The following is a 21,143-nucleotide window of genomic DNA, read 5'->3' as shown; positions in this document are numbered from 1 at the left end:
GACCGCGGCACATTGCGAGGACCGCGGCGCGCCGCGACAACCGGCTGCCGGTAAGGGGCCGCGAGCCAAAGCGGGGGGCCGGCGGCGGCGTGGACCCTTGCGCCGGGGCTTGGCGTCGCCCGGGCGCGGGCCAAGGCTGCTCGCGGGGCCTGGGGGGCTCGGCCTCGGGGAGCGGGGGGGCTCTGGGGCTGAGCTGCCCCCCGTGCGCCAGGGATGGTGGGTACGGGGTGCCCGTGGCTGATCACGAACGGGGCACCGGTGGGCTCAGGGCTTGGCGGGCGCTGGGGCTGGGGGCCATCCCCGTGGCCTCGGGCCTGCAGTCCTCGTCTGGCCCTCGGGGGGGGCTGTGCTGGGGGGGGGGGCGGTGTGAGACCCCGAAACTCGAGGCTGGGGCTGAGCCTGGCCGGGAGCCGGTGCCCGTGAATCCCGGGTGAGGAGGAACCTGCGCGTCCCGGGCCCCCGGGCGGCCCCGGTCCCGGGGTGGGGGGGTCCCACTGCTGACCCCCCACCGGCCGCGGCTCCCGGAGCTCCCCCCACCTCCACGCAGGGACGGCGATGAGACGGAGCCGGACGGCGCTGCCCTTCCTCGGTGCAGAGGTGAGACCGGGACCGGCACCGGGACGCACCGGGGGGGCGTGAGGGCACCGAGCGGGGTGTCCCCGGTACCAGCGTCCCCGCGCCGGGCCCCCGGGCGGCCGTAACCGGGATGGCGACGCTGGGCAGGAGTTAATTATCCCCTTAATGGGCGGTTAATTATTATTCACCTCTGCGTAAGCGCCCGCCGGCTCCGGGGGTTTTTCCGGCGGGGTCCCGGGGGAGGCGGGGGGGGGGGGGGCGGGAACCCCCTCCGGTGGCGGCGGCGGTGGGGAGGGGGTCCCGACGGCAACGTGCCCTCCCGGTGCACCGGTTGTACCCTTGGCCCTGTGCCCCCCGCCCGTCCGGTACCCCCGGGGTGCAGCTCCGCACCGTGCCCGGCAGGGGGCGCCCGCGCGCTACCGGTGCCCGGGGCGGGGGGGGGGATCCCGGGGGGGGGGGGGGCACCCGGACACCGGGCACAGCGCCGGGAGCAGCACCCTGCGGAGCTTCCCGGTACCGGTACCCCCGCCCCTCACCGCCGCCCCGTTTCCCCCCCCCGCTCAGCGCTGCCGCGATGCCGCCGAGGCCGCCCCGTCGGGTCCGGGACCGGGAGCCGGACCGGGAGCGGGTGCCGTCCGCCGACGTTTCTCCGGGAGCCCGTTGCTGCCGCCGCTGGGTTACCGGTTGGCGGAGGCGGCGCGGGGCCCCGAGCCCGAGGGCTCCCGGGTGGTCTTCACCATCGAGGAGAGCGGCCCCAGCAGCGGCGACGAGTCCGAGCCCCCCCGGTAAGAGCGGGACGGGGCTGGGGGGGGCTGAGGGGGGGGATGTTCGCTCCCTCGGTGGCACCGGGGCAGGGCCCCGCCGTCGGTGGCGCTCCCGGTTTCAGCACCGACGGGGCGGACAGCGGCACCGGTACCGGCGGGCTCAGGCGTCACCGGCCCCGCTGCTCCCGCCCCCATCCCCGCCCGGCCCTGCCCGGGGGTGACCCCGGCCCCCCCGCCGTGCCTCGGCCCCGGCTCCCGGGTTATTTTTGGGCCGTTCCCCCCCCTCCTCCGGGCCGGGGGGGGCCTGGCTCCGGTGTCACTCGCTGCCCCCTGCCCGGACACGTGTCTGGCGGGGACAGCCGCAGCCGGGGGGGGACGGGGACTGGGTGTCCCGGGGACGGGGATTGGGTGTCCTGGGGGCTGCTGGCTGCCAGGCGGCCTGGGGGGGGTCGGCTCTGCCCCCGCCCCAACGTCCCCTGGTGCCCCTCTGCCGCGACGCCCTCATAACTGCGCTCGCTCGGGAGCCAGTGGGACCCCCCCCTCCACCAGGACCCCCACCCATGGGCGGTGGTGGGCACGACCCCGCAGCGAAGAGGGGCTGGGGGCACAACGGGAGCGCTGGGGTGGGTTTGGGTCCCTCGGTGGCACCGCGGCACGGCCACACCGCGTGCCCGGGACGCTCCAGGCTGGGCCGTGTCCCACACCGCGTGTCCGGGACGCTCCAGGCTCGGCCATGTCCCACACCGCGTGTCCGGGACGCTCCAGGCTGGGCCGTGTCCCGCACCGCGTGTCCGGGACGCTCCAGGCTCGGCCGTGTCCCACACCGCGTGCCCGGGACGCTCCAGGCTCGGCCGTGTCCCGCACCGCGTGTCCGGGACGCTCCAGGCTGGGCCGTGTCCCGCACCGTGTGCCCGGGACGCTCCAGGCTCGGCCGTGTCCCGCACCGCGTGCCCGGGACGCTCCAGGCTGGGCCGTGTCCCCGGGTGGCACCGCGGCACGGCCATGCCGCGTGTCGGGGCTCGGCGTGGCGTTTCGCCGTGTCTCCGCGCAGAGCACCCCTACCCTCGCGGGAGCAGCTGCCGCCTCGGGGACAACGGCGTGGCCGGTGGCACGGGGCCAGCCAGAGACCACGTGCCCGGGCAGCCGGGCGCACGCCGGGCCGGCGCGGCCGGGGGGGACCCGCTCTGTGCGCCCGAGCCAGACAGTTGTTTAATTTCCCAGGCGCGGGCGGGAGGGGGATGGAAAGTTTCCCTGGGCCGCCGCGGCCGGGGCTGGGACGGCCGCACGCTTCCTGCTGCGCGCCGGCGGGCAGCGTGGCCTTGCCGTCGCCGTCGTCGCCGTGCTGGGGGGTCCCTGAGCCTCGCCATGCTGCCCACCCCGCGCCGCTCGCCGGGGGCTTCGCCGACGGCGTCCCCGCGCGGTTCCCCCCGCAATTCCCCCGTGCTCTTCAGGAAGCTCCTGATGAACCAGAGCATTCGCCTGCAGCGGCGTTTCACCGTGGCGCATCCCCTCTGGTAAGGGGGGGGACGCTGGCGGGTCCCCGGCAAGGGGCCGCGCTCAGCCGCGGGCGGGCGGGAGGAGGCAGCGGGCCACGCTGCCGGGACGGGGTCAGTGCGGACCCCTCCCAACGCTGTGGCACGGCCCCGGGGCCGCGGGCCCACGGGGACGGTGGGGGTCCCCACGCAGGCAGGGGCTGAGCAGGGCAGGGAGGAGCCACCGGCTGAGCACGGGTGCACTCATTGCAGCGATGGCCACCCGGCATCCGCCCCCCCCCGCTGCGGGGCACTGGCAGGGAGGGCGGAGGGGCTTTGCCCGGCAGAGCAAGGCACCAAACCGCCCGGGCACCTCGCTGCCCTCCCGCGTCGGGGTTTGTTTCGGGGTGACCCCCTGCCGGTGCCCCGGGGTGCCGGCGGGCGCCGACCCCACCTGCGCGGGTGCCGTGGGTGCCGTGGGGAGCAGCAGATCCCCGCTCGGCAGCAACAGCATCTATTTATAGCGGCCCCCGGCCCCCCCGCCGTCCGGCACCGCGCGGCCGTTATTAGTGCTGTGGTGTCCTCACCGAAACGAGGGGGTTTAACCGGGCACCAGCGCTCTCGGCGGGGGCTTCGCGTCCCCCCTGCCCGCCCCGGGGGCGCGGGGCTGTCCCGTGAGGTGGCAGCGGGGTCAGAGGTGGTGGCACGGGGCCGGGAACGGACGCGGGCATCGGCGGCGGGGCCGGCAGAGCCACAATGCGGCTTTGTGTCCCCGGTACCATCGGGGACGCGAAGCAGGAAAACAAGGGGCCGCGGGGCGGCGTGACGCGGGGCCCGGCTGGCACGGCCACCGCCGGGGACAACCGCGTCGCGGGCAGCGGGGCCGGCGCAGCACGGAGATGCTGCCGGGCAGCCGGTGCCCGTCCCGGAGGCACTCCTGCATCGGGTAGGTGCCGTGGTCCCAGCGACGCGACCGGGACGGGGTGGCTTTCCCAGTTCGCCCAGCGCCGGCTGGTCCCGGTCCGCGTGGCGGTGGCGGCCGCGGGAGGGGACAGGCGCTGGGCAGCCCTCGTCGCGTCTCCGCGCGCGGCCTTTCCCACGATCCCGGGGCCGGCGGAGCGGGAGGGGGTGAGGCGGCCGTGGCCGCCGCGGGGACACCGCGGCGTCGCCGTCCCTGTGCCTGTGGACCCTGTCCCCCCACGGCTGCCAGGTGGCTCCGGTTGGGGTGTCCCCAGGCCGCCACCAACGCGTCCCCAAGGGCCAGGGCTTGGCTTCCTCGGCGGTTTCTGTCCTTCGACGTCCCCTGGCTCCGCGCCGTGGCCGGGACGCTGTCCCCGCCGTGGGACATGGCGCTCCCAGCGAAAGCTGGCGGAGGCTTCGGGGGTTTCGAGGATTTGGGGACCGTGGGGACGGGGACGGGGACAGGACGGGCAGCAGCTTGGGTCCTCCCGGGGTCTCTGGGTCTGGGGGCTTCGAGGCCGGGGGTCCTGTCCCACCTGGGTGACATGGGACATCCCTAGCCCGTGTCCCCAGTCCCGGACCCTGCCGTGCCGGTAGGACACCCAGGAGGTCTGCGTGCGCTGAGTTGTGCCCGTTCTCAGCGCCGGCGTGAAGGAGCCAGCGGGGCCGGGCTTGGTGGCGGCCGGTGACCCCCCGCACCCGCGGGCTGAGGTCCCGGTGCCAGCCGTGTCCCCTCTCCCCTCGCAGCTTTGACCTGGAGAATGGCCCCCCGGGCCGGGGCGCGCTGGACCCCCAGGCCAGCCCGGGCGCGGGGCTGGTCCTGCAAGGCAGCTTCCCGCACGGCCAGCGCCGCGAGTCCTTCCTCTACCGCTCCGACAGCGACTACGACCTGTCCCCCAAAGCCATGTCCCGCAACTCCTCCATCGCCAGCGACCTGTGAGTGCCGCCCCCCCCCCCCCCGCCCCCCACCCGGGACCCCCTCCCCACGCTCACGCTCCCTTCGCTCCCCCAGGCACGGAGAAGACATGATCGTCACGCCGTTCGCCCAGGTAGGTGCCGTCCCTGCGCCCCGGCGAGGAGGGGACGCCCCCGGCTCTGGGGTGGGTGTCCCGGGGCGGGGGGGGGGGATCCACCTGGCCCCAGCCCCCTCCCGCCCCCCAGGTCCTGGCCAGCCTCCGCACCGTCCGGAGCAACCTCGGCCATCTCCAGGACCGCGCCGGCATCAAGTGAGTGGGGCGAGGGTCTGGCCTGGGCGGGGGGGCTGTGACCCAGGGCAGGCGGGGGACATGCGCGCACCCCCCCCCCGGGGGTCCCGGCCGCTCAGCCCCCCGGCCCCGCGTTTCGCAGGCGAGCGTCGAGCAGCAGCCTGCCCTCCGGGAGCAAGGCCAGCCTGGCCGGTGAGTGTGGGGGGACGGCGGGGGGGATGCTTTTGGGGCGAGCTGGCTGGCCCTGGATCCCCGGGGGTCCCCTGGGGGGTGCAGCAAGGCCCCCCCCCCGGCCCAGGCAGAGCTGCGACTTTGCCCTTCATGATCCGCGGCTGGATTTCGGCAGCCCCTCCCGCCTGGCCGCCCTTTGCGCCACGGCGGCGGTGGAAAGGCTCCCGTTGACGTCAAACCTTCCGTTAACAAAACCCCGGCGGCGAGCGGGGCCCGCGGGAGCCCGGCCGTCACCCCGCGGGGCACGCCGCGTGCCGGGGCCGAGCCCCACTGCCCGGGGATGCCGGACTCCAGGCCCCGGCTCAGGCCCGTTCCCCCGTGTGCCCCCCGCCACCCCGCTCAGGGAGGCAACGTGAGCGGCCAAGTTCCCGAGCCCCTCGGGCTGGGGGTGCCGCGGTCGGGGCCTGGCGCGTGCCCCCGCGCCGGGTCGCCGTGCGGCCGGGGGGTCCCTTGCCGAGCCGGCGGCTGCCCCGGCAGAGGATGCCCAGCAGAAGCTGTCGCGGGAGACACTGGAGGAGCTGGACTGGTGCCTGGACCAGCTGGAGACGCTGCAGACCAGGCACTCGGTCAGCGAGATGGCCTCCAACAAGGTGAGGGTCCCCCCCCCCAGCCCCGTCCCCCTGGGGGGCCACGCAGCCCCCCTCGCGCCGCAGAGCCCCCCGCGCCGGGCGGCCGGGGGTCCCGGCGCGGCTGAGCCCCCCGCGCGCCGCCCGCAGTTCAAGAGGATGCTGAGCCGGGAGCTGACGCACCTCTCGGAGACCAGCCGCTCGGGGAACCAGGTCTCCGAGTACATCTCCCGCACCTTCCTGGGTGAGGCCCCCTGCCCTCGCCGCCGCCCCTCCGCTGCCCGCAGCGCGGCCGTCGCGGCCGCGGGGACCCCGCACAAATCCCGTGGCACCGGGTGGGGACGGTGCCAGCGCCTGCACCCCGCTTGCTTTTGGCAAAGAAATTAAAATTTGGGCGCGGGGGGGGCTGTCCCAAGTGTCCTCCTGGGATTTTCTGCCTTGGGGGTGTCCTGGCTGGGAGCACTGGTGTGTACTGGTGCATACTGGTGCGTGGTGGCTGTTGGAGGTGCCCGGGGCAGGGGTCCGCGCCCCGTGGCAGGCGGGTGGCCCCGCGCGGGGGGGTGAGGGAAAGCGCCGGGCGTCCCCCCGCGCAGCCCCCCCGTTGCCATGGCATCGTGGCGTTATCCGCGCCGGCTGACGTCACCGGCGTGATGGGGGATGCCGGGGAGGGGGCGCGGGTTCCCCCTCGCTCACGGCCCCCGGTGCCGGCCCAGACAAGCAGCATGAGGTGGAGATCCCCTCGGCGCCGGCCAAGGACAAGGAGAAGGAGCGGAGGAAGCGTCCCATGTCCCAGATCAGCGGCGTCAGGAAGCTCACGCACGGCTCCAGCCTCGCCGCCGCCGGCATCCCCCGCTTCGGCGTGCGGACGGACCGGGAGGGGCTGCTGGCCAAGGTGGGCCCTGGCGCGGGCGGCCCGGGCGGCCGCGGAGCCCCTGGTGCTGGCCCCGCGTGGAGCTTTGTCCCTCTGGTCCCCAGGAGCTGGAGGACACCAACAAGTGGGGGCTCAACGTGTTCAAAGTCGCCGAGTACTCAGGCAACCGCCCGCTGACGGTCATCATGTACAGCATCTTCCAGGTGAGTGTCCCCACGGGACGTCCCCGTCCCCGTCCCCGTGCCTGGGCAGGGACGAGCCACCTCCCGCCTCCCTGCAGGAGCGCGACCTGATGAAGACCTTCCGCATCCCCGTGGACACCTTCATCACCTACATGATGACGCTGGAGGACCACTACCACGCTGACGTGGCCTACCACAACAACATCCACGCTGCCGACGTGGCTCAGTCCACCCACGTCCTCCTCTCCACGCCCGCGCTGGAGGTCAGCCCCACTCACCCGAGGCCACCAAGGCCACCAGGTCTGTCCGGCGGGGCCATGACACATCCACAATGCCTTTTTCCACCATTCCTAGGCTGTCTTCACGGACCTGGAGATCATGGCTGCCATCTTTGCCAGCGCTATCCATGATGTTGACCACCCCGGCGTCTCCAACCAGTTCCTCATCAACACCAGTGAGCTGGGGTGCAGGGTCGGAGCTGGGAGGGGGGGACGTGGGGGTCCCCGGTGTCCAGGACTCACCCCGGGGTGACCGGCGGGTGCCGTCTCACAGACTCGGAGCTGGCGCTGATGTACAATGACGCTTCGGTGCTGGAGAACCACCACCTGGCCGTGGGCTTCAAACTTCTCCAGGAGGAGAACTGCGACATCTTCCAAAACCTGAGCAAGAAGCAGAGGCAGTCCCTCCGCAAAATGGCCATCGACATGGTACGGGGGGAGGGGCCCGGACCACCCCCAGGTGGTGGTTCCAGGCTGGGGGGGCTTTGCGGTGGGGTCAGGCGGATCCCCGTTCCTGGCTTGCCCTGCCCAGGTGCTGGCCACGGACATGTCCAAGCACATGAATCTGCTGGCGGATCTGAAAACCATGGTGGAGACCAAGAAGGTGACCAGCCTGGGAGTGCTGCTGCTGGACAACTACTCCGACCGGATCCAGGTGGGCGTGGGGATGCGGGCAGGCCTTGGCCAGGCCTGCCGGGATGTCCCGATTGGTGCCACCACGCCTCCCAACCCCAGTTGGCCACGGCCAAGGGAGTTCCTGGGACAGGGGTGGTGGCCCTGGGCGACAAAGGACTTTGGGTGAGCGAGGCTGTGGCTGTGCCCGTAGGTCCTGCAGAACATGGTGCACTGCGCCGACCTCAGCAACCCCACGAAGCCGCTGGAGCTGTACCGGCAGTGGACGGACCGCATCATGGTGGAGTTCTTCCACCAAGGCGACCGGGAGCGGGAGAAGGGGATGGAGATCAGCCCCATGTGCGACAAGCACACAGCTTCCGTGGAGAAGTCCCAGGTGGGGCAGCGGCGTGGGGCTGGGGTGAGGAGCACGGCGCCGGGCTGGGGGTTCAGCTCTGCCTTCTTCCAGGTGGGCTTCATCGACTTCATCGCCCACCCGCTGTGGGAGACCTGGGCCGACCTGGTGCACCCCGACGCCCAGGAGATCCTGGACACGCTGGAGGACAACCGGGAGTGGTACCAGAGCATGATCCCACGCAGCCCGTCCCCACCGCCTGAGGGACCCGGGCTGTCCCCTGCCGCCACCGACAAGTTCCAGTTCCAGATGACGCTGGAGGAGGAGGAGGAGGGTGAATCGGACACGGAGCCGGAGGGGGCCGAGAGCCCCTTGGACGAGGACAACAGCGGCTCCAAGACACCAGCCACCGACGACTCGGAGCTGGCCGACACTGAGTGCCTGTCACCCGGCCCCCGGGACCGGGACTCGCCCGTCACCCGTCCCCGGGACGTAGACAACCGGCGGGCGCTGGAGGGGACGCTGCCCAAGGACGGCGGTGGCGGCGGTGCCTCGGGGCCCGAGGGCAGCGGGGGGCTCTGCCTGGACACGGAGGGGAACGTCACATTCCTGCCCCTGGACACGTAGCGGCACCGCAGGGACCCGGGTGGCCGCCGGGACGCGGAGGGACCCGAAACGTGTCTCCGTGCCGGAGCTGGGCAGGTCCTGATGGGCACGAGGCCGCTGCTCGCCCTGTCCCAGCGATGGCCACTGCTCCCACCCAGCGTCCCCGTGCACAGGCGCTGGGAACGGTCCCTGTCCCCTCCAGACAGGGTTTGGGGACGCTGCGCTGCTGCCCCATCCCAGCCTCGGGGACATCGTGCCCCTCGGGGCCAGGTGCAGCCAGAAGCGTTTCGGTGTCTCTCTGGGTGGCCCCTCCGGAACAGCAGCCCCGCGGCGGGGCTGGGCGAGGCGGGCGAGGGTGCTGGCGACAGCCCCCAGCACCCGGGACCCTGGCGCGGCCGCACACCGGGGCACGGCACGGGCATGAGTTTGTGGTTTATTTATTTGGGGACGGGTTCACTTTTTCAAGCCTTTTGTAGCTCACTTTTTAATACGCGCCTCACCCGGGCGCGCTCACACGCCTTCCCGCGGCAGAACGACGCGTTTCTGCGCTGCGATCGCCACTCGAAACGCCACCTTTGCACTTTGCACTTGGCGCCGCGGCGCGCGCCGTGACCCCCGCGTCTCCGAGGGGCCGGGGCAGCTCCCGGGGTCTTTTCCGTTTCTTCCTTCACCTTCCAGAGATTAAACCTGCTTTGTTCCCCACCAAGGCGAGCCTTGTCAGTGCGTCTTCCCCGTGCTGCCGCCATGGCAGCCGTGGCCGTGCCGGTCGGGCCAGCGTCCCCAGAGACTGGCGTGCTTGGTGGCCTCGTCTCCCGCGGGACACCGGTGAGGGCCCCGCTCTGTGTTCGAACAAAAGCGAGCTCCTCCCTGGAAAGGTCGATCCATCGCTGGCAAACGCAACCGGCTAAGGTAAATATTTAATCGCCGGCTTGGCGCGGCGCAGAGCCCGTTCCCCCCGCTCTTCCGCATTGCTCCCGACGGCGATTTGTATCGGCAAACACGTCCCCACCCGCGCCGCTGCCCCGGCACGCGGGGCCCCGCCGGCCCTCGCCCGCCGCCCGCCCCGTGCTCCCCCGTCAGCCGTGGGGCCGCGGGCGCCGGACGCTCCCTGCCCAGCCCGGCCGGTGTCCGGGGCAAGGCCGGCGTGGCTGCCCCAGCGCCCGCGGAGCTGCGGGCCGTGTCCCCGCCGCCCGCCCGCCCGCGGGGCCACCATATGCTGCCTGCCCCTAATCCCTGCTGACTGGCCGGGGCGACGGAGGACGCGGGGCCCGGGAGGGACATGGCCGCCCACCTGGGCTGGGCACTGGGAGCACTGTGTGCACTGGGAGTACTGGGAGCACTGAGGCCACCAGGCCCCACTTCAAGGCCAGGTGCCCCAGTTGGCGAATGGGGTCAGGCTGCCCACGGCTGCAGGACTGAGAGGGGCCGCGGCCCGTCGCGATACGGGGTCATGTCGCGACAGGGGAAGCTGTGAGGGCTCCCCCCCCCACACACCTTGAGCGGAGATGGCTTGTCCCCCACCTGGAGGGGAATGGTTCGCCCCGCTTCCCCCGCCCCGGCAGGGGATGGTTCAGTCCGCAGCCCCCGAGGCGCTGCCGGGCCGCACCACTGCGCGCTGCGAGAGGGGGGGACAGCTCCCACCACCGCACCGGGCGGGGGGGGCCTGCCCCCCCTTCCCGCCCCGCCCGGCGTGGCACCCACCGGCTGTCCATCACAGCGCACTGCCTGCCAATCAGCGCTCCCCTCCGGGGGTCCGTTCGCTGACGTCACGCTTCATTTACATACCACGCTCCGCCCTTCCCCCCGCACACCTTCCCCCCCCCCCCGCACCCCCCCTCACTCCCGGGGCGGCGACGTCATCCGGGCTCTGCAACCGGCGCGCGCCGCTGCTGCAGTTGCTGCAGGAGGAGGCGGCGGCGCGAGCGCGGGCTGGAGGTGAGCGCGCGCCCCCGCACCACCCCCCCCACACCCTCCGCGCCCCCCCCACCCCCCCGAGCCCCCCTCACCGGGAACCCCCCGGGCACCGGTGGCGGCGGCGGCCGGGAGCCGGGAGGGGCGGGCGCTGCCCGGGGATGGCGGCTGCGGCGGGGATGCGGTGGGGGGGGGGGAGATGGAGCGGGGGGGGGCCGCGGTCCCCGCTGCAGGGCGGGGGCGGATGGGGGGGCTCTCGGTGCGGCGGGCTCGGGGCTGCGGGCAGGGGCAGGGGCCGAGCACCCGCCCTGCATCCCCCCCCCGCACCCTGTATCGCCCCCCCCGGCACACCCTGAATTCCCCCCCCCGCAGCACCCTGCATGCCCCCCCCGCACCCCGTACCTCCCTGCAGCACCCCGTACACCCTGCATCCCCCCCCCGCAGCACCCTGCACACTCTGCACCCCCCCACCAGCACCCTGAATCCCCCCCCACAGCACCCCGCACACCCCGCACCCCCCCCGCAGCACCCTGCACACCCTGCATCCCCCCCAGCACCCTCAATCCCCCCCCGCAGCAGCACCCTGCACCCCCCCTGCAACACCCTGCATCCCCCCCAGCACCCTGAATCACCCCCCTGCAGCACCCCACACACCCTGCTCCCCCCAGCACCCTGCACACCCCGCACCCCCCCCACAGCACCCTGCACACCCTGCATCCCCCCACACCCTGTACCCCCCTGCATCCCCCCCCGCAGAAGCACCCTGCACCCCCCCGCAGCACCTCGCACACCCTGCAGCCCCCCCACAGCACCCTGAATCACCCCCCTGCAGCACCCCACACACCCTGCCCCCCCCACAGCACCCTGCACACCCTGCATCCCCCCCACACCCTGTACCCCCCTGCATCCCCCCCCCGCAGCAGCACCCTGCACCCCCACGCAGCACCCTGCACACCCTGCATCCCCCCCCCGCAGCACCCTGCACACCCTGCAACCCCCCCAGCACCTTGAATCCCCCCCCGCAGCACACCACACACCCTGCGCCCCCCCTGCAGCACCCCGCACCCCACAGCGCCCGCTGCCCAGCATCCCCGCCTTCTGCCCTGCACCTGCATCCCTGGGCGAGCACCCACCCCTGTGGCCCCCCCCCCCCCGCCCGGCATCACCCCCCCACCCCGCAGCGCCCACCCTGCGCGCCCCACTGTGCTGGCCACTGCGGGGGCCATTTTGCAGACGAGAGGCTGCAGCACCCTGGGATCATGCCCCCCCCCCCCCCCCACCGGTGCCGGCAAACACCGGGGTCCGCACGCCCCGGATTTACTGGCGGGGGCGGGGGGGTGACGGGAGCCGGCCTGGCAGAGCCCATCAGGGCCTCGCCCTGCGCTGCTCGCCCGCCCCAAATCGAATTACGCCGTAGCCGCGCCCGCAGCGGTGCGAAACGGCACCGGATCGCGGCGGCGCTGCCAGCCGGGGCCTGGCGTCGCGTGAGTTTGCCGTCGCTGTCCCCGGGCCCGTCCCCGTCACGGGTTCTCCTTCGCCTTCGCAGATGGCGTCCGCTACCGACTCCCGCTATGGGCAGAAGGAATCCTCGGACCAGAACTTCGACTACATGTTCAAGATCCTGATCATCGGCAACAGCAGCGTGGGGAAAACCTCCTTCCTCTTCCGGTACGCCGACGACTCCTTCACGCCCGCCTTCGTCAGCACCGTCGGCATCGACTTCAAGGTCAAGACCATCTACCGCAACGACAAACGCATCAAGCTGCAGATCTGGGTGAGACCCCCCGCCCCGTCCCCCGCCGCCCCACCCGACACGGGGGGGGCTGCTCCGCCGCTGCTGTCCCCCCCAGCCCGGAGCGCCCTGGTCGCTGCGAGGCGTCCCCGGGGGGGGGGGGTGTGACGCGCGGTTCCGTGCGTCCCGCGCAGGACACGGCCGGCCAGGAGCGGTACCGCACCATCACCACCGCCTACTACCGCGGCGCCATGGGCTTCATCCTGATGTACGACATCACCAACGAGGAGTCCTTCAACGCCGTGCAGGACTGGTGAGCGCCCCTTGGGCTTCGGGGACCCCCCCCAAACCGCGTGTGTCCCCCCCCCCGCCCCTCGGCGTGATTTCCCCCTCTCCTCCCCCCGAAGGTCCACCCAGATCAAGACCTACTCCTGGGACAACGCCCAGGTCCTGCTGGTGGGGAACAAGTGCGACATGGAGGACGAGCGCGTGGTCTCCTCGGAGAAGGGCCGCCAGCTCGCCGAGCACCTGGGTGAGCGGGGAGGGGGCCGCAAATAATTTAATTGGGGGTGGGGGGGCTTAATTAGCTCGCTGTAATTCTGCTTCGATAGCAACGGTGACTCGTTACCTCACGAAAAAAAAAAAAGCTGTAATTAAGCCGCGAGCTGCAGGGTGCGACGGCGGTTTCTGTTACAGCCCCGTAAACCCGAGAGGTGCTTTGGGGGGGGGACACGGGGTGGGCGCGGGGGGGGGGCAGGTTGCAGGCGGGTGGTCCGGGCCCGCGGCGCGCGCAGCCCTTCAATATTTAACGAGGGGAGGAGGAGCTGGAAGAGGTTTCCGGCGCTGGGCGGCTGGACGCGGGGCTGCAGCGGGGTTGGGGGGGGCGCGGGGGGGCGGGTTGCAGCCCTGATGGCGTCGTCAGCGCCGTTGTGTGTCCCCCCGTCCCCCCCCACTCCAGGATTTGAGTTTTTCGAGGCCAGCGCCAAGGACAACATCAACGTCAAGCAGACCTTCGAGCGGCTGGTGGACATCATCTGCGAGAAGATGTCGGAGTCGCTGGACACGGCCGACCCGGCGGTCACCGGCGCCAAGCAGGGCCCCCAGCTCACGGACCAGCAGGCCCCCCCGCACCAGGACTGTGCCTGCTAGGGCCAGCCCCACCCCCACCCCCCACCCCCACGCACCCCAAAAATCGGTCAGTGCACCCCCCCCCCCGACTCCGCTGCCCCTCCTCTTCTTGGGGGTCTTTTGCTGCTGCTACCTCCCGAAGGGCTGCAGCCCCTCGAGGAGCCTCCCCCCCCGTCCAGTTAGGCTGTGCCCCCCCCCCCTTAATTTATTTTTAAGCCTGGGCTGGTAGAACCCCCCCCGCGCCCCCATTCTGCTTCTCGTCGCTCCACGACCCCCCTCGCTGAGAAATCTTTTCTCTGCTCGCCACCTCCGGCTCCATCGCCCCCGCTCCCGGCCCTCCCTGGGGAGCACGGACGGACCCCCTTCCCGCGGTGAGAGGGGGGGGCTGCAATGGGACCCCAAAACCCCCTGTCCCGGCTGGGCCTCCGCTTGTGTCCCCCGTCCCCCCCGCCCCAGCCCGGCGGAGGTTCCCCCTGCCCGGAGAGCTGCCGGGGGCGGGGGGGGGCTCTGCGCCTGGCTCCCCGCCCGCCCCATGGATGGATATTTCCCAAATCCTGTTAATTTGTACAAATAGGCGCCGATTTACGCTCCCGCCGTCTTCCTCCGTGTACAGAACGACCTCCCTGTAAATAGGCGTAGCCGTGACGCTGTGCGTGACCCGCTGTGCTGTGGCCGTGGTGCTGCGTTTCGATAATTTTTTTTTGGTTTTGGTTTTTTTTTTTTTCCCCCCCCATTTCCTCTGTGTGGTAACCTTGCTTGTGAACATCACTTTTAGAAAAAAAAAAAAAAATTAATTAAGATTATTTAAAGGGTTAAAAATAAAATAATACAGAGCGAGGCCAGCCGAGCACGCTGCAGCACCCCAGCCCTGGTTCGGGGATCGTTGCAGAGCCCCCCCCCCCCCGCCCCGGGTTTGGGGGGGGCTCGGAGGAGCACTGCTGGGCTGCTGCGGCGCGCTGCGCTCCCCGCGCGTTCCCCTCGTGCCGTGCTTCTGTGCAGACCGTGATCAGTGGATGTTCCCGTCGCCGTGACGCGCCCCGGCGCCTGCCGCCCTCTATTTATTTTTTCTCGGAGCGCTGTTGTCTTTATTTTCCAGATTCCCCCCCCCCGAGACCGCGATACCATCCTCCTCCCTCCCCTTTTCCTATTTTTTGTGAAGTTTACTGATGGAAGAGTTACACTGTACTGTACAAATGTCAAAAGTGTCAAAAAAAAGAGTACGATTTCCTAAAAATCACTGTATTAAAGACATGTTGTGAAGAAATAAATGGATGCTGACGACCGGGTCCTCGGGGTCGTTGCCGGGGGGGGTCCCTCTGTGTGCTGCCGGCTCTCCCCGGCCCTGCGCCGTCGAGCTCGTTGCCGGAGAGGAGCCAAAAACCCGTCTGGCTTCTTAATTAGCGTCCCCCAAATTAAAATAAAAATCACCTGCGGGTATTTTCATCAATGCTGGAATTAAATAAGCTGCCAGGTTAGGTGAGGGAGCGTCCAGGGCTGGGATGAGGGGTGGGGGGGGGTAGGGTCCAAATTCTGCAAAACCTTTGCCTGAAAACGTCCCCAGCCGCCCCCGCCCCCGCCCCCGCCCCCCCGCCCCCATCTCCCCCCCCCCACCGAGCGGGTGGCGGCGATGGCACCGCTATTTTTGATCAAAACGGGGCGGCTGCGGCCCAGCCCACGCGCGGCGCCGGCTGCAAGGTGGAGAGAAAGGAGCGCGGGCGGCGGGACTGGGGGGAGCTGAGCGATTTCAGCTCGAAGACCAAAAAAAAAAAAAAAAAAAAAGCAGGAAAAGCAGCTTTCCAGGGCCCCCCCCAAACCCATCGTTCATCGGCGCCAGCGCCCAGAGCCGCGCCGGCGGCTGCGGTGGGCTCCGGCCGGAAAAATCCGCTGGCTTCCAAAAGCATCGCCGCCTCCGAGAGCCGCCGGCGCTTCACATCCCGGTGTCGCGCCGGCTCTGGCGCGGGGCGTCCTGCTCGGCGCTCGGGGGGCTGCTGGGCTGGAAAAGAGGGGAGGCGGTGGGGCGCTTGGCGCGGGGGCCGGGCCGGCCGCGGCGGCGGCGCGGGGCGGCGCTCACCCTGTATTTGAGGTAGGAGAGGTAGGCGTCCCAGCCCAGCGTGACCGCGTTGACGTACGCCACCCGGTACTGGGGTGGGACGAAGAGGAAATTCAGCAGCTGAGCCGCCGGCCAGACGCTCCAGTCGGCCTGCCGAGAGCGAAAGAGCCGCCAGGCGCTCCCGCCGCTGCCCGCTCCGCAGCGGGCCGGGGGGCGCAGAGCTCCGGGGGTGGCGGTTACCTTGTAAAACTCCCAAAATTTCTCCTTCAGCTCCTCCCAGCTCTCCTCCAGGGACTGGCCTTCCAGCGTGCCTATGCCTGCGGGGACAGACGGACGTCAGCGGGGACGGGAGCAGCCAGGGATCGGCGTTACCCCCTCAGCTGTGCCAAACGCCAAAAAAAAAACCACCCCCCAAAAAAATCAAATCCCCTCCACGGGACGGAAAGGCAGCTCTGGCACCAACCGGAGAGGGGAAACCCCCGTGCGCCCCACCAAGGGAGCGCGACGGGCGCCACGGCGGCACCCAAACCCGTCAGCGGCGGCGTGGGCCGCGCTCGACGTCCAGCGCCGCCGCGAGGTGAGGTGGGCGCCGTCACGTACCGAAGAAATACCAGGCGCCCATGGCGGGCGATGCCACCAGCTGGTCGATGAAGACTTTCTTCAGGACGGTTTTCAGCCCCCGCACGCCCCGCGCCGGGAAGGCGGCGTCCAGCCAGAGGTACCAGTAGTGCAGCAGCGGGCCCATGCTGCAGCCGACGGCGAACATGCGGCCTGCGACGCGAACAGCGCCCCGGCGCGTGCCGCGTTATTTGCGTCACCGCTCCCTCCCGCCGCCTGCGCGTCCGTCCCCCCCACCCCACCCCGGTGCGTCACCTGTGCGGGCCACCTGCAGCTGGGCGTCGGGGTGGTGGCGGCGGCGGCGCTGCCAGGCCTGCTGCAGCGCGTCGCCGGCGGCCAGCAGCGCGCCGCAGCTCGCCGTGTTGGTCAGCAGCAGCAGGCGGCCGGTGAAGAGCGGCTTCCAGCAGCGCAGCAGGCGCCGGCCCCGCGTCAGCATCCTGCGGGCAAACACCGTCCCCCCCCCACCCCTCCCCGGCCCCCCTGGGCGGGGGTCAGCGGGGGGCGGGGAGCCACCACACGCAGCCCCCCAGTTCCCCGTGATACCCCCCCATCACCCTGTGCGCCCCAGTTACCCCGCTGTCCCCCCCCGTTATGCATGCTGTGCTCCCCAGTTCTCCCAGTTAGTGCTGTTGTACCCCCTCCCAGCTCCCCCAGTGATCCATGCTGTGCTCCCCAGTTCCCCCCAGTTAGCACTGCTGTGTCCCCCAGTTAGAGCTGCTGTACCCTCCTAGTTCTCCCTGTGCTGCCCAGTTCCCCCAGTTATTCATGCTGTACCCACCAGTTCCCCCAGTTAGCACTGCTGTATCCCCCCCAGTTCCCCCAGTTAGCACTGCTGTATCCCCCCCAGTTCCCCCTGTCCCCCCCCAGTTCCCCCAGTTAGCACTGCTGTATCCCCCAGTTCCCCCTGTCCCCCCCAGTTAGCACTGCTGTATCCCTCAGTTCCCCCTGTCCCTCCCAGTTCCCCCAGTCAGCACTGCTGTACCCCCCAGTTCCCCCTGTCCCTCCCAGTTCCCCCAGTCAGCACTGCTGTATCCCCCAGTTCCCCCTGTTCCCCCCCAGTTCCCCCAGTCAGCACTGCTGTACCCCCCAGTTCCCCCTGTCCCTCCCAGTTCCCCCAGTCAGCACTGCTGTATCCCCCAGTTCCCCCTGTTCCCCCCCAGTTCCCCCAGTTAGCACTGCTGTACCCCCCAGTTCCCCATGCTGTGCCCTCCCAGTCCCCCCAGTGTCCCCATTACTCCTTCTGTGCCCCCCGCTGGACCCCCCCCAGTCACCCCAGTTCCCCCAGTCACCGTTACACCCTCGTTACCCTCGCTGCACCCCCAGTCCCCCCCCGTTACCCCCGCCGGCCGCCCCCCCGCCCCCGTTATCCCTGTACCCCCCCATTTACCCCCCGTCCTCCCCCCCAGTTCGCCCTCTCGGACACCCCAGTGCTCCCAGTGCCCCCACTGACCCATCCCGGACCCCCCCAGTGCTCCCAGTGCCCCCACTGACCCATCCCGGACCCCCCCAGTGCTCCCAGTGCCCCCACTGACCCATCCCGGACCCCCCCAGTGCTCCCAGTGCCCCCACTGACCCATCCCGGACCCCCCCAGTGCCCCCCCGACCCCGCGCCGCGCCCCCTCCCCTCACCCCCGCGCCCTTCCGCCACCGGCACGCGGAACAGCGGGCTCGTCCCGGAACGGAGCGACTTCCGCTTCCGGCGGCAGCCATGACACCTACCGAGGCTCTGGAGGCCGCCATGACACCTACCGGGGCGCAGGCGGCCGCCATGACACCTACCGAGGCGCAGGAGGCCGCCATGACACCTACCGAGGCGCAGGAGGCCGCCATGACACCTACCGAGGCGCAGGAGGCCGCCATGACACCTACCGAGGCAGCAGCGTTTCCGCAGGCCGGGCCCGGCGCCCCGCTCCCGCTCTCACCCCGCACCACGGCGGGGCACAGGCCGCCCCCTCCCCAGCGCACCACTCCAGAGCCTCTTATTTTTCCATAAAAACGTTTTTTATTATTTCTATTCGCCACTCGCTCGGTGCTCCCACGCTGTCCCTCAGTGCCTGCAGTTGGACAGGGCCTTCGCAGCCCCCGAGCCCCCGCAGGACTTGGGCTTCTCTCCCTGCCGAAGAGCGGCCGGTAGAGCCCCAGCGGGGACGGGGACCGGGACGGGGACGTGTCCCCAAGCCGCGCCAGCTGCCCCCAGCCCCCCGTCCCACCTGGTAGAGGCGGCAGATCAGCCCCAGCAGCGAGGTCTGGGCCTGCTCCTGCAGCTCCTCCGTGTGCTTCTGTTGGGGGGGGGAGGAGGGAAAATGGGGGTGGCGAGGGGGTCCCCGCGGTGCCCCGGCCCTGCCCGGCACCCCGGTCCCCCCCTCGCCGTACCCCGTTGATGAGGATCCAGGGCACGTAGTGGTGCGGGGGGTCGAGCGCCTGGGTCAGCTGGGCGTTGCGGTGCATCAGGGCGGCCCCCGTGTCCCCCTGCACGCAGGCGGCGACGCGGCCCGCGTCCAGCTGCGGGGCGTAGATCTGCAGGCACTGCCGGGGAGAGAGCGGGGGGGACGCAGGTCAGGGGGGACGGGGACGGCCCTGCGGCAGGGGGACGGGGAAGGGGACCTACGGCTTCCAGGTTCTTGGTGACGGAGCTGCCCGACTCCAGGCAGAAGATGAGGGGGAAGTAGGTGCTGAAGTTTTTGGCCTCGTACATCAGGCAGGTCTATGGGATGGGGTGGGCGGTGAGGGGATGCCGGACCCCCCGCCCCGCAGTGCCGGCACCATGGGGACGGGGACCGTCACCGTCACCTCGATCATGTTGCCCAGACACTCCTCGGAGCCGTGCTGGCACTGGAATTGCCACTTCCCGCTGACGTTCCTCTCCTGCGGGACCGAGCGGTCAGAGCGGCGCCCGCGGCACCGGGGCGAGCGCCCGCGGCACCCGGCCCGGCTCCCACCTGGGCGTTGCCGTAGGGCACCAGGGTGACGCTCAGGGCCTCCTCGGGCAGCAGCAGCCAGGCGGTGAAGAGCTGCTGCACCAGGAACCAGCGGCACGCCGGGCACAGGCTCTCGTAGAACAGGCTCACCTCCACGGGGGCGGTTGCCGGGCGCGAGAGGTTGGCGCAGCGGCTCTCCGCCTGCGCGCGGGAGGGTTTCAGGGTACGTGGAAGGGGTACGGCAGCCAGCCCCCCCCCCTCCGCAAAATTTGCAGGGGATGGGGCAAAGCTCCTGGGATGTGGGGCGGCCGGGGGATGAGGGTTTGCAGGGCCAGGAGGGGAAGTGAGAACGGCCAGGGACCTCCCGCAGCCGCAGGGTCCTGCGTGCTGCCGGCACGCGGCGCCGGGGCTTTCCACGGGAACTTCCCCAAACTATTTTTGAGGAAAGTACATCTGGTGGGGCCGGGATGCGGGCGCTGGGTGGGGGTACAGCCCAGCGCCCACCGCCAGGCGGTGGCTGCAGCCCCCTGGGGCGCGCAGGGCGCTGCTGGCCCCACTGTCGCCGCGGCATCGCCGTTCGGGGCGGAATGAGCTGAGAAGCTGGTTTGTGCTGAAAAAGCAGAAGCGGCAGCGGCACCTGGGGAAGGGTCCGGCAGCAGCACGGCGCTTCCCCGGAGAGTGCCGTGGTGCCAGCGCGGCACGGGGGCTCCGAGCATCCCTGCGGCGTGCCAGCCCATGCCGCAGGGATGCGCAAGAGCCGGCGCTTGCACCGGGTACCGCGCCTGGGCGCTGCCCCCGACGCCCGCCGCGCCCCAGCCCCGCTCGCCGGGCAGGCCCCCAGCCCCGCGCGTGCCGTTTGGGTGGGACGTGTCCCCGCGTGCCCGCCAGCGCAGCCCTGGCGCCGGGGGCTCTGACCTGGCAGGCGGCGGCGATCTCCGGCGAGCTGCACCAGAGGTGGGCCGGGAAGTCACAGGCGGGCAAGGCCACCCCGAGCCCCGGGGCCAGCAGGGCCACCAGCGCCAGGAGAGCCAGCGGCACCTCGGGGGCCATGGGGACACCGGGGTGGCACGGTGGCGAACTCGTCCCCGCGAGGACTTTTAAAGCCTGGGCTGCGCCCGCCTCCGCGCACCCTTCCTGCCTGGCTCAACCGGCCTCCTCATGTGACGCCGACGCTGCTGACTCACGCGGGGCCGCCTGGCCCCGGCCACCCCGTCCCCGCTGTCCCGCCGGGGTTTGGGGGCTTGTGGGGTCGCGGCCCCTCGCCCTTCCCTGCCGGTTGCGACAGGTCAGCGACAGAAACCCGGCCCCGGGCAGCCCGAGCTTGGCGTTTCCCCAGGGGGCAGGGGGGCGGCTCGCTGCGGGACCCTCGCCCGGGGCTGGGTGCGGGTGCCGAAGCCCCCCCAGGCTGGCAGCTCCGGGTGCGGGCAGTGGGTGCTGCCCAAAATACCCCCCGCGCTCATTTTGGGGGCCGAGCGCAGAGGAACCGGGTCCTTCCCCCACCGTTTACAGCTGCCCTTTGCATTTCTCGCCCCTCCACGCTCGGCTGCCGCCGCGCTCGCCCAGCTGCCGGCCCCCCCCGTGCCCCCGCCCCGCAGAGCCCTGGCACAGCTCAGCGCCGCCTGGGCGATGGGTCACATCCTGCACCCACGCCGGGGCACAGCCCCACCGCCCTCCGCCTCCGCTCCCCTGGCAAAACACCCTCCCCCAGAAACCCCCACAGCCGCTGCGTGAATTCTCTTTGTTTATTTCTTTTTTTTTTTTTTTTTTGTGTTGTTTTTGTGGGGTTTTTTTTGAAGTACCGTACAAAAATCCTCTTACAGTAACAAATACTGGGTTTACATTAGTAAACATCGACAGAAAGAGCATGGAGAACTACTGCTGGTAACGACAGCTGAAGTGGCGAGTTATCGATTATTGCATATACCGGGGGGGACTACAGCCCCGGGAGCGCGCACGCAGCCGCCACGGCCCCTCCGAGCACAACGCCACCGGGGCCACGGAGGGACGGGACCCGAGCTGCGCCCCGGGAGGGGTGGGGGGAGGAGCGGGAAGGGCCACGTCGCAGCCACGGGACGCGGGCGCGTGGCCGGGTTGGGGGACGACGGGGG

At 71.1% G+C, this 21,143-nt stretch overlaps 4 protein-coding genes across 8 annotated transcripts in view; 2 read left to right on the top strand and 2 right to left on the bottom strand.

Moving 5' to 3' along the window:
- The window catches only part of MPV17L2 (MPV17 mitochondrial inner membrane protein like 2), a 49,020-nt gene extending 32,419 nt beyond the window's left edge, over window positions 1-16,601 (bottom strand). Inside the window, exons 1-5 of one of the 2 annotated variants that reach the window (XM_086767663.1) lie at window positions 16,373-16,601; window positions 16,100-16,270; window positions 15,740-15,816; window positions 15,521-15,589; window positions 15,332-15,442 (exon numbers count right to left, since the gene is read on the bottom strand). In XM_086767663.1, coding sequence (XP_086623789.1) covers window positions 15,377-15,442; window positions 15,521-15,589; window positions 15,740-15,816; window positions 16,100-16,270; window positions 16,373-16,553 — 564 coding nt within the window. In that variant the 5' untranslated portion in view covers window positions 16,554-16,601 and the 3' untranslated portion in view covers window positions 15,332-15,376. Of the gene's footprint in view, window positions 1-15,331; window positions 15,443-15,520; window positions 15,650-15,739; window positions 15,817-16,099; window positions 16,271-16,372 lie in introns of both variants that reach the window. The other variant, XM_086767662.1, reaches the window with a different exon arrangement.
- Window positions 1,166-9,384, top strand: PDE4C (phosphodiesterase 4C). 3 transcript variants are annotated; one of them, XM_086767097.1, is made up of 15 exons: window positions 1,166-1,361; window positions 4,520-4,708; window positions 4,785-4,821; window positions 4,934-4,998; window positions 5,120-5,169; window positions 5,686-5,798; window positions 5,925-6,018; window positions 6,488-6,666; window positions 6,750-6,848; window positions 6,926-7,090; window positions 7,182-7,281; window positions 7,380-7,534; window positions 7,638-7,760; window positions 7,932-8,114; window positions 8,187-9,384. In XM_086767097.1, the coding sequence occupies exons 2-15, from the start codon at window positions 4,677-4,679 to the stop codon at window positions 8,697-8,699; spliced, it is 1,908 nt and encodes a 635-aa protein (XP_086623223.1). In that variant the 5' UTR covers window positions 1,166-1,361; window positions 4,520-4,676; the 3' UTR covers window positions 8,700-9,384. The 3 variants fall into 3 exon arrangements, with proteins under 3 accessions (XP_086623223.1, XP_086623221.1, XP_086623222.1); XM_086767095.1 differs by lacking the exon at window positions 1,166-1,361 and adding an exon at window positions 2,570-2,854; XM_086767096.1 differs by lacking the exon at window positions 1,166-1,361 and adding an exon at window positions 3,510-3,758.
- Window positions 10,499-14,730, top strand: RAB3A (RAB3A, member RAS oncogene family). Of its 2 annotated transcripts, none has more exons than XM_086767361.1 (5): window positions 10,499-10,613; window positions 12,136-12,363; window positions 12,516-12,634; window positions 12,729-12,853; window positions 13,280-14,730. In XM_086767361.1, exons 2-5 carry the CDS (start codon window positions 12,136-12,138, stop codon window positions 13,468-13,470), a joined length of 663 nt encoding a protein of 220 aa, XP_086623487.1. In that variant the 5' UTR covers window positions 10,499-10,613; the 3' UTR covers window positions 13,471-14,730. The 2 variants fall into 2 exon arrangements, with proteins under 2 accessions (XP_086623487.1, XP_086623488.1); XM_086767362.1 differs by lacking the exon at window positions 10,499-10,613 and adding an exon at window positions 10,686-10,773.
- A 1,495-nt stretch (window positions 16,602-18,096) lies between the features above and the next one.
- Window positions 18,097-20,148, bottom strand: IFI30 (IFI30 lysosomal thiol reductase). Its single transcript, XM_086767363.1, has 7 exons — window positions 19,951-20,148; window positions 19,057-19,236; window positions 18,908-18,982; window positions 18,726-18,821; window positions 18,491-18,643; window positions 18,328-18,396; window positions 18,097-18,230 (listed from the first exon to the last, which is right to left on the bottom strand). Exons 1-7 carry the CDS (start codon window positions 20,083-20,085, stop codon window positions 18,165-18,167), a joined length of 774 nt encoding a protein of 257 aa, XP_086623489.1. The 5' UTR covers window positions 20,086-20,148; the 3' UTR covers window positions 18,097-18,164.
- Window positions 20,149-21,143: the final 995 nt, after the last annotated feature.

Source organism: Chlamydotis macqueenii, chromosome 26 (assembly GCF_036417535.1).
Source record: "Chlamydotis macqueenii isolate bChlMac1 chromosome 26, bChlMac1.mat, whole genome shotgun sequence".
Classification (NCBI taxonomy): Eukaryota; Metazoa; Chordata; class Aves; order Otidiformes; family Otididae; genus Chlamydotis; species Chlamydotis macqueenii.
Note: the sequence above shows the minus strand (reverse complement) of the source record. Positions and strands in the feature narration are given on the sequence as shown.